Genomic DNA, 10,614 nt, shown 5'->3' with positions numbered 1-10,614 from the left:
AGTTCAAAGCTGTAAACAATGTCATTGGTAACAGGAGTCGTATCACTTGCAGGATTCATGCAAGTTCCCCTTTTTGTGGATGTGTTGCGAATTCTCAACCCCAGACTGCGAATATCCCGTACTACAGGTCAATGTATGACATTTCTGTTAGTGATATCAATGGCCCTCATTGGACTGATTGCACTAGTGTTCCATTTCTTTATATTCCTACCCGTAGTTGTGCCGGATCCATTACAGTCATGGCGTGGATGGTGCCATATTGCATTCGCCATGTGGATATGGGGCAACATGAGTTTAAACTATTTGTACAGTGTGTTTACTGATCCGGGATATACCACAGTACCTGATGCAGCCATCGATGAGAATGGTGATCCACTTGATCCTAATGACCCAATGTTTGCGGCTGATTTTGGTGTGGGAAATGTGCTCAGGGATTTGAACACCACTGCACCAGACCCTCAAGATATTGGGACGGCATTCCCAGTGGATTATTGTGTGGTGTGTAGAAAACATGTGATATATATGGACCATCATTGTCCGTTCATTGGGACCTGTACCGGCCTGCACAACTATTCATATTTTATATTATTTGTTTTATATTCAGCTTTTGGACTGATATATGCATTGTACCTCACTGCACCTTATTTCGCACAATGTTTCGTTTCCAGTATAATTGCTTTCTGGCAGCCACTGTCAACAGGTCATCCTGAGATTTGCCGAACACTTGCCACAAATTCTGCAGTCGTCATACCAGTGATAGGAGGTCTGGTACCACTTGGGTTTATGTCATTTGCACAGATTGTGTTGATGCTTGCAGATATGTCAACTCGAGATTTTCTTCGTTCCCTGCTTCACCCAAATTGGTATGAGAACATCAAGATGAGAATCAGGGAGAAAAGATGGCGTCACCCTGCCAGTAAGCTCAACATTTTACTCCTCAAACAAAGAAGACATTATCTGTGGTTCCTACTACCTGTGTGGCGCAAAACTCTGAACATAAATGACTATTTACCAGCAAAGTATTTGTAGTGTTAGAATCGTATTTAGATAATTTGTATGGATCAGTAATAAACAAATACTTGTGTACAGTATATATCATATCACTTTGAAAAGATTATTATCATTAAGATTACAACATAACACATGCATCATAGCAACGTTCTGGAATTGTTGTAATTTACAAAATATTCTTTGCAAGTTTCGTAACTAGTAATCATTATGGCACAAGCAGGTGCCACCTTTACAACACGAGGAACAAACCCAGCAACTAGTCCTTGATAGCCATGTTGCCTCACAACTTTCTTCATCACTTCAATCATTGATCCTGAACCTAATGACATCTTTCCTGTAGTAGCCAGTCTCTCACCAAGCTCAACTTGCATGTGTGTCTTGACAACATCCAGAGGTATCGTGACAGCTGCTGCAACAGCACCAGATATTGACCCAGCTATGAAAGGTACCTTGTAACTGTATTCCACCCTTGCTAGTAACCATGCCTTTAATTGTTCAAACCCTAGCCAATAGATCATTGAGAATGGTACATCTCTTAGCACCATGGGGGACAGCCCCCTCCATAGACTCAACACTCCTTCCTGCTTAACGGCGTTTCTTATACTTGGTAACAACTCAGAATATCGGTAGTTGTTTCTTGACTGTAGTTTAGTCCTAATAAGCTCCAGGGGTGCTATAACAGTCACTGATGCTGTTCTTGCAATACAACCAGCTACTGCAGGTGCAGCTATTGCTGTTAGGCCAGTTGAATCAGGTCTAAACCCAAATGCAAACTTCAACTTGTCATACGCTGTGTAGTACATAACAGTTAGTGGTACAGACATTACTAGTAGTGGAGACAGTCCATTCCAGAATGACAACAGCCCTTCGTTACGAGCTATCTTTGCAAATGCATCAACTGTGCCAGTAAATCTCACTGGCGATGAAACCGACAGTCCATATTTTGGCTCACACATACACAGATGATCCATTAGACCATTACACAACAGATAACAACGAGATGAGGCGAACAATTGGCTCTGCTGAGCCTGCAATCTGACCTTCACTACATCAAACGGTGTGGTGGCCAATGAGGTTAGAAAAGCGCCAGAACAAGACGATATGATCTGCTGTGTAGTACTAATATCACACTGGTACCCGTTACAAGTTGACATGGTCACTTCGTCACGTAAACCAAAATATTAGAATACAACCTTTATCACTCACTACATAAAAGAAATATAACAAAATTATGTACCAATTTATACTATTTGTGCAGTATTAAAGCAGATAAAGCACTCACATAACGATTCTTCTACATAATCGCAGGGCACATTTATGATCGGATAATTACGAATACTTACGTAACTTACGCCGTTACGGTGACATCATCCGGATATCATGTGATATCGTACAGCCAAGTCATCCCGTGTTTACTATCTGACCGAGTTCTCCAAGTAGTGTATTGTGTGATTGTGTATGTTATTGTACGTGTGCGTTTGTCTACGTGTTTGTAGTAAGGTAGAAATGTGTGTGTTAATACTCGTAGTGAAGTGTGTTTGTGTCTGTAATGATGTATTGTGGGTTTGTGATAGGTTGTTGATTAGAAGTTGTTGATTAGAAATTGATGTCATCTGAAATGGAAAGTATCCTTTAACCATGATGTATAATTGTGGTTTGAGTCATGTGTGGAAATTGTAGTGCAATCATATGCCACCTGAGAACAGTATATTGTTAATGTTATGTACAGTGTGTGGGTGTGATATCTGTGGTGCTGTTATGTGCCACTAAACAGCTGCCGGTGACCTAAACAGAAAATGTGTGTCAGTTAGTTGTCTCTGTATAATACAACAGTGTCAACAAAGTAGGTGTTATAATATGCATGCTTAATTCTGTATTCATGACCATTAAGTTTGATTACAAATTTATGCTTACAAAGGAGCCATAGGTTACGTCATATATATTGTACATGCCTTTTGTGGAATTATTGTAGTGTCACATGATATAAGATGTTTGCTTTCTGTTTTCCTTTTTTTTCTCAAATTTATGTCTAATTCTTATGTATTGGGCCTACCTATGTATCTTAATCTCTGACCTACGTGTTATTAGGTGCGCATATGCAATTGTCCTCATGAGATCATGGGCATGGTCTTGTTTATCAAGTTTTAAGCATCATCCATTTACCACACTTAGCATAGTGTTGTGTACATCATGATGTATGTTTGTAGTGGTTCCTTAACCTTGCTTACCATAGAACATCTCTTTAACCTGAAGGTATGTAGAATTATATGTATGTATATACGTGCGTGTGTGTGTTATGCATGTTTGTATGTGAAATATTATATGAAAGTTGTAAAATTTGTAACACAGCAAGTGTTTGTACTGTACCAGCCTTGTACAGTGGAACCTATCTAAGCTAGTGTCCTTCTGGCCTAAATTTCTTTGCTTTATTATACAGTATAAATGTCTCACTAGGGACACAGTAGTACCACACGATTTTCAATTGGTTTGGGATGGTATGAGAATTTTATGTGTTGTTGGTGTAGTTTGCTGCTAAACAACTGGACAGAAATGCCAAGAAGTGTGAGAAGGATGAGAAATCAGACAAGTTAAAGTTGAAGAAGGTACGTACGCTACTTTTCTGTGGTACGATGTGTGACATACCCTGTATGTCAATCTGATAATGCTTATTGGACAAAATTTGCTGATCTTAAGGAATTTTTCTATAGTAAGGATGTTACCATTTATAACAATTGGATGAGGGTTTTACAAATTCATAAGTACCCGAGTATTGCAGTACTTGGTTTCAGCCCTAGATTCTTACATACCTACAGTCTACTTTGTTAGCGATCTTAAGACATATGATACCTTTTCTCATTCAGGCTATCCAGAAAGGCAACATGGATGGGGCCAGAATACATGCTGAGAACTCAATTCGCCAAAAGAACCAGGTAATGTATCAGTACAGTATGCTTGATAATATGTACTACTAAGTAGATTACGGATTAATTAACTTGGTGAATGTAAAGGCAAATGCATCTATCATATTCAAACTCTCAAATTCTTCCTTTATAAAAGAACAAAGACAATTTTTGTTGTGTCACAGGTCCATATTTTATTAGAACCTTCCAAAAATTCATTCTTACAGAATAGATGTTTACATTCCTGTTGTACACCCAACCCCACTGGCTCATTATATACCCTCATGTGGAGCAACTGATTGTGGGTTTTAGTTTATGAACTAGACAGTCCATTAAATTCTTCATAATTATGTCATAACCACTGTGACCTGTAATTGTGCTATCAATACCAGGGCTATTAAAGCATTTGTACTAAAAATAAATCTAGCTGTATACCCTTATGAAAATTTTGTGTGTAACTTGTATGCGGTTTGCAACTACACGCGTGCAGTGCTCTTAAGATGGTTGCAAAACAATAGCACAACTTTGCATATTCTCTGCATGCATACAGTTCAGTAGCAATAACCTAGTGAGTTCTTTTGCTATCATATTGCACATATGCAATTTGCTTTCTTACAATAGCATTATTCATGCTATCATTTTACTTGTATATTGCACGCGTGCATTTTGTTCTCATACAATAGCAATGCATTGTGCTCTTTTTGCTTGCATACTGCATGCTTGCAGTTTGCTTTCATAAGTTTAGCTGTAATAGGGGGTTAGTTTGCTCACAAATTACACACATGCAGTCTGTTCTCTTTCTGCTTACATGCAGTATACAGTACGAAATAGCCAATCAGATGAGAACAAACAAATGTTTAAAATTTGCGCCCAAACTGTTTGCTACTATTGACAACCTGTACAAAGAAAACAAGTAGTCTTTGTTAGTGGGATGTGATGTTCTACAAGAAAACTAGTTGTAGCAGTACATGACATTACAAGTACAGCTGAGGTTGGCGCCTTGAGTTGCTGAGGTTGGCTTCTTGAGTCTCCCTGAAAGTTGTGCGTCACAGGTGGAGAAACATTTCTAAACATGAATAAAATACTACTACTACTGTTCATTATGGCTTCTTTGCTTTCTGTAACAAAATGAGGGAGTGTAACTTTTAACCTTTGATTTAAAGACTACAGAAATGTACAATTGAAAGCAGACAAGAAGTGGGATCGAGAGTATTTGAACCTGTATCAATTTCTACATTGCTTTTGGACAAAGCTCAACTAAAGATCATCTTTGTGAAAAAATTGTGTGCAGTGAGGTCAAACAGACAGTTTGTGGCTTGTAACTGACTTGTAGTTTTGTATTGTATTGCACGCATTTCTTGTAGATGTGAATTACAAATTTAAAAGAAATACAAATATGAAATAAATAGCCAACGTTTGCAAGCTGCATGCATGCAGTCGCTCAACTGCTAAACTGCTCACAAGTTGCACGCATGCAATAGCACACATGCAAGCGTTTACATGCAACAGCTTTGGAAATGCATGTGTGTAATCGGGCCAAATACTAACATGCACACACATGCATTTGATTACATGCATTTGCATGCAAATATAGGTGTGTGTTTGCGTGTGCATGTGTGCAAATTTTCATAAGGGTAGTTATTCATTATTTCTTCTACCAAGGACGATTCCAGCCTGGAATTAAGCATAGAGGGAGTTTAGATTTGGACACATTTACAGATCACTTACGTTCATGGGAAAAATATTAGCACTACTTTTTTGTACAGTAGAGTTGTACTCTCAGTGGGTTTGCAAATTAATCATACATACTTGAAAACTCAAACTAAGGGAATATTGTATATAATCCTTTAACTGCTTTTTCAGCTTATGTACAGTACACTACTGTTATTGTGGTGTGATTTATTATTCATGTTGTTCCTTCAGGCACTGAATTACATGAGGATGAGTTCAAGAATTGATGCAGTGGCAGCAAGGGTACAAACTGCCATCACCATGAAACAGGTGAGTCAATTGTCTTGTTAATTTGTTATTGTTTGTGTTAGTAGTTTACCCAGAAAATGTGATGTACATGTTGTCAATAAGTGGATATGAATGGATAATCATATGTTTGTTTACTGGTTGTTATGGTTACTGATTTGTTACTGAAGGTCACCAAGTCGATGGCTGGTGTAGTTAAAGGAATGGACTCAGCACTCAAGTCAATGAACCTTGAGAAGGTACTAACAAACTGTATGTGTGTATATATTGAGGGTTTTTCAGGTGAAATTAATCCTGGTGTCACCCACTCACCTAATAAGTAAAATAACTACAGAGCACTCACCCCGTTTGTTGTATCTGATGGTTTTAAAAATGTGGGCTAATAGCCCTTAGAATGTTATCCATGTGTTGTTATGCTTAATCAATACACAACGTTACAACTTACAATTGTGGGTTTGAAGTTTTGGTTTTATTCTTTTGCACTACATTAAGACTACTAACTTCACTATTGGGACAGTAAGTAAGTTACCATATTATAAGTAAAGCATTTAGGACTAAAAGTTACTCAATATAATATGATCTTGTTCTGTAGTCATGACTAGCAGGTGAAGCATACAAGTACGCATTCACACATCTCCCAAACAATTATTTGGTAATCCTTCATCATAGAAAATAGTTTATTAACAATCAACTCATCATAGTTTTGCAACTACATTCAGCCTGGCTATGCTGAATTCCACAATGTAATCCTTCGTACGTGTCACTCGATATAACAAGTCAAAGTGTGTATTGTGTCTTTGAACTGATTGCGAGTATGAGTAAACTGCGTTCCCATAATATTGCCTGGGAGTTTAAACCCTGAGTGGCACCTTTAAATGCCTATGCTAAAGTGGTATATTAGCTTAATTATGCGTATGTGTTAATGTTATATGTGACCCGCTGAGCAAAAACCGGACATTTTTGCAAAATTATAGTTTGCCATAAAACTGTATTGAAATACACAGGGTAAAAATACACGTGCTACATGAAAAGTTTACGCATGCTTTAATCGCATTCGTATGCACTGAAATTATGCTCAAATAATAAAAACTATAATCATTGGTTTCGCCTGTTTGGAGAGTAAGGAAATCTTAGGCTGTCCACTCTTTTGTTACTATAGATTACCGAGATGCAATAAAATGGAATTCAAGGAATGTGCGAAAACGGCCGGGTTTTGCTCAGCCAGTCACATATGATAGTAATTTAAATTTCTGTTGCACACTGATCATTAGTATAAATTATTAGTTATAAATTCCATCTCTTGTTCCAACACTGTTTATGTATGTGGGAAATGATGATGAAGGTGATGATGAAGCTTTAAAATATGTTCACATGTTTGCTCTCCCTCCTCTCCTAGATCACACATTTGATGGATCAGTTTGAGAGACAGTTTGAACACCTTGATGTTCAGACACAGACCATGGATGAGGCTATGAGTGGAGCAACCACATTGACTGTACCCGAGGTGTGTAGTTGTGTGTGTGTGCGTGTGTATGTGCATGTGTGTGTGTGCATGTGCGTGCGTGCGTGTGTGTGTGTGAGAGAGAGCGTGCGTACATGCGTACACGAGTACGTGTGTTTGTTTGTGCGTGTGCATGTGTGTCACTAGTGTACATTATACAGTGGTACGTGGTGTGTATCACTAACAAAGTAGCACATTATGAATATGTGACTAAACTGTGTGCACTTGTAGTAAGTAGTATATCATATTATGTTGTTATCATATTAGACACAAGTGACTGGTCTAATGCAAGAAGTAGCAGAGGAGGCTGGGTGAGTATGTACATAGTAATGTACATATGTAATACTCGTTTAATCTTTAGAAGTACAGAATACATTGTGTAAATGTGGTATATATAGGTAAACAAGAGTGTGTGGTATCAGTATTCAGTCACTCTATCTATTGTCTACTATACTGTTACAGGTTGGACCTACAGTCAGAGCTCCCATCAGCAGCTACTGGGGTAACATCAACTGTTAGTGCTGAACAAGTGAGTATTGTGTGTAGTGTGGTGTTTAAACCTGTGTGTAAGTATACTGGCCTGATAATTGCATAATGCTAGGTACTAGAGCAAATGTTTCTAATGTTACTCTTGTGTACACACTACATATGTGCACACACACGAAAAGCAAAAAGTCTTTAATTGCCATTTGTATGGTTGCACCAGTACGGTGAGGCTACGATGCTGGTACCATACACATCAGTGTAGGGCAGAACCGTGTTGCATGAGTGATAGACTTTTTTTAAACATGAAAAATAACATACAGTATACAACGTGACAATTAGTAAAAGTCTGAGTTAGGCTAGTTAAAGACTAGCCATGCATGTACACATTTCTCTTCAGCACATGTTGTAGCATATTATGTACTGGCATTGTATTCACTGTGCTATCCTCACCACTGCAGGATGACTTGTCTCAGAGACTGGCTGAACTACGTTCCTCTAATCAATGACCCCAAACTCTTCGTGTAGTGTATACAATAATATTGTGAAGTGTTTATAGAGTGTGTACACCAAATATGTACGTATGTAACAATGTATTGTGTAAATGAGAATAATATCTTTATTTATGTACCAGAGTGATTTTGTTGGTGCTTATGTACTACTATGTGTGAGGGTGGTGCATGGACACAATCAAGTACATATGATGGACATTAATTTATCAGTGTATAATATCTACTTGTTTAATGCCCATATTGTGTCACCAGCCTGGTGACAGCCTTACCATGAGCCAAGGAACCTAAACAAAAACCTCAAAAAAATAAATACACGAACAGGGCGTGCAGGAATGTCATGTGACTCTATATAGTGGGTGGGGCAGGCTCTTTGAATAAACAAGCTCAACATGGACGACATTTACCAGGCTGCTGAAGATCTCCAGGTGGAGGACATTTACGACACGTTTGAGATATGTCCCATGACGGAGGAGGAAGAAATGTACGAGGACATCGATGCACTTCGAGCTGCCATTAGCGCGCCAAGTCCTACGCCAGGCGCACCTCCACCACTTCCATCCGCGCAACCTCCAAGTGGAAAGCCTCCTGCACGACCTCTACCAGTACCAGACCAACCGACGTCTCCTACTTACAACAAGTTCACTCCTGGGTACCCTGGACCCAAGACAACCACACCCGGTTATCCCGGCCCAGGCGCCACCACAACCTACACTACTGCTGGAGCCCCTCCAGGACCGAAAACAACGACCCCTGGGTACCCTGGTCCTACCCCTCCTGCTCGGCCTCCTCCGCCTTCTGGACCGCCACCCCCAGCGAGTACAGGGGCACCTCCAGCAGGGCCATCAGGTCAAAGACCTGGAGGATATCCTCGACCACCACAGAATACGGGAGCTCCATCTGGGCCACCTCCAACAAACACTAAGGTGTATGGAGCAGGTGCCCCTCCTGCAAAGTCACCAGATAACCCAGATCAAATGACTGCACCGAGGAAATCAAACAAACCCCAGCCAACTGCAGATGGCAAGTTTTATTGTGGTGTGTGTCAGGAAGAAATTATGGGCCACCAGGGAATCGTCACTTATCAAGACAACATCTGGCACAACTACTGCTTCAAGTGTTTTGGGTGTAGCAAGCCTCTAAAGGGAGTAAAATTTGTACGTCGTGAGCATGAGGTTCACTGCTTTGATTGCTACCAGAAAAAGTTTGCTCCTCGCTGCACCATCTGCCAGGGAAATGTTGGTAGCGATGATGGCATGAAGCTCCAAGATAAGATTTACCACAGGAAGTGTTTCTTATGTGCAGGCTGTAATGGCGAGTTGGTTGGCAAGAAGTTTGCCATGCAGGATAATAAGCCGTTCTGTTACGACTGCTATCTGCAGAGGTACAGCAAGAGGTGTAATAAATGTAATGATTACGTCACAGGTGCCTATGTTGATCTCGGAGAGGTGGTTTATCATGAAGATTGCTTTAAATGCTCCATCTGTAAAGGCATGTTCACAGACGGGATGATGTACAAGAATGCTGAGGGAGAGTATGCTTGCTCCAAGTGTGTTAATATTCGCTAACTAACTGACTATTGAACACATGAAGGTTGTCAATACAACCAATAATGGACTAGTTTTGCTGCGTTCTATCAAGTTGTTATTGTAATTCTATGTAGCGTATACTTGCCTTAATCTTAGTAATCTACATGACTTTAAGTATTAAAAGTATTATGCATTTGAGCTAGGTGCATGGCCAACATTACAATGCATGACTTATATGTATGGCTGATCTAGCTAGGAGACGGAGCATGATGCTAAGTTAGAGGAATAAATCAAAATTATTCTGCTAGAACTCCTGAGAAGAATTTATCTTTCGCATTATATAATTATAGTGCATGGATGCTTATGACACACATTCTGTAAGTCTCATCTCCTAGAGGAAAGATTATCACATAACAGATGGCTTTTATATAGCATGTATGTGACTGCTCTATTAGAGTATATTTTAACCTTGCACAAAAGGTTTATGGTGACATGCAAGACTGCAAGTGGTAAAGTGCAGCTATAACTTTTGTGTACATGTTTTAATAGAGTTTGAGATCCTATATTATAGTCTGTTGGATGCTGCCCTTGTAAAAGAGGTTGAAAGGGACCATGGCCAAAGATTCTCTCTGCCTGTGCATGGTATATAAAACACTTTTGATAACAGCTAATGTGGATAGCTGTATTATAAACATAAGCAGCTG

At 39.4% G+C, this 10,614-nt stretch overlaps 4 protein-coding genes across 4 annotated transcripts; 3 read left to right on the top strand and 1 right to left on the bottom strand.

Moving 5' to 3' along the window:
* The first annotated feature begins 18 nt into the window (after positions 1–18).
* Positions 19–1,029, top strand: LOC136259432 (palmitoyltransferase ZDHHC22-like). Its single transcript, XM_066052919.1, has one exon. It carries the CDS (start codon positions 19–21, stop codon positions 1,027–1,029), a length of 1,011 nt encoding a protein of 336 aa, XP_065908991.1.
* A 7-nt stretch (positions 1,030–1,036) lies between these two features.
* LOC136258176 (mitochondrial glutathione transporter SLC25A40-like) lies at positions 1,037–2,405 on the bottom strand. The gene is made up of 2 exons (XM_066051496.1): positions 2,294–2,405; positions 1,037–2,216 (listed from the first exon to the last, which is right to left on the bottom strand). The coding sequence occupies exon 2, from the start codon at positions 2,163–2,165 to the stop codon at positions 1,149–1,151; it is 1,017 nt and encodes a 338-aa protein (XP_065907568.1). The 5' UTR covers positions 2,166–2,216; positions 2,294–2,405; the 3' UTR covers positions 1,037–1,148.
* On the top strand, positions 2,320–8,507 carry LOC136258177 (charged multivesicular body protein 1b-like). Its single transcript, XM_066051497.1, has 11 exons — positions 2,320–2,467; positions 2,586–2,636; positions 3,245–3,264; positions 3,537–3,614; positions 3,873–3,941; positions 5,835–5,912; positions 6,059–6,127; positions 7,285–7,392; positions 7,657–7,700; positions 7,852–7,918; positions 8,334–8,507. The coding sequence occupies exons 2-11, from the start codon at positions 2,618–2,620 to the stop codon at positions 8,379–8,381; spliced, it is 600 nt and encodes a 199-aa protein (XP_065907569.1). The 5' UTR covers positions 2,320–2,467; positions 2,586–2,617; the 3' UTR covers positions 8,382–8,507.
* Positions 8,508–8,715: 208 nt separating this feature from the next.
* LOC136258174 (LIM domain-binding protein 3-like) lies at positions 8,716–10,082 on the top strand. The gene has a single exon (XM_066051495.1). The coding sequence runs from the start codon at positions 8,774–8,776 to the stop codon at positions 9,947–9,949; it is 1,176 nt and encodes a 391-aa protein (XP_065907567.1). The 5' UTR covers positions 8,716–8,773; the 3' UTR covers positions 9,950–10,082.
* The last annotated feature ends 532 nt before the right edge of the window (positions 10,083–10,614 follow it).

This window comes from Dysidea avara, chromosome 6 (assembly GCF_963678975.1).
Source record: "Dysidea avara chromosome 6, odDysAvar1.4, whole genome shotgun sequence".
Classification (NCBI taxonomy): Eukaryota; Metazoa; Porifera; class Demospongiae; order Dictyoceratida; family Dysideidae; genus Dysidea; species Dysidea avara.
Note: the sequence above shows the minus strand (reverse complement) of the source record. Positions and strands in the feature narration are given on the sequence as shown.

Coding starts and splice junctions, on each gene's coding strand:
- LOC136258176 (XM_066051496.1), bottom strand. CDS start 2,165: ATGTCAACTTGTAACGGGTACCAGTGTGATATTAGTACTACACAGCAG.
- LOC136259432 (XM_066052919.1), top strand. CDS start 19: ATGTCATTGGTAACAGGAGTCGTATCACTTGCAGGATTCATGCAAGTT.
- LOC136258177 (XM_066051497.1), top strand. Junction 3,942..5,834: donor CAATTCGCCAAAAGAACCAG/GTAATGTATCAG, acceptor TTGTTCCTTCAG/GCACTGAATTACATGAGGAT. Junction 7,393..7,656: donor CCACATTGACTGTACCCGAG/GTGTGTAGTTGT, acceptor TTATCATATTAG/ACACAAGTGACTGGTCTAAT.
- LOC136258174 (XM_066051495.1), top strand. CDS start 8,774: ATGGACGACATTTACCAGGCTGCTGAAGATCTCCAGGTGGAGGACATT.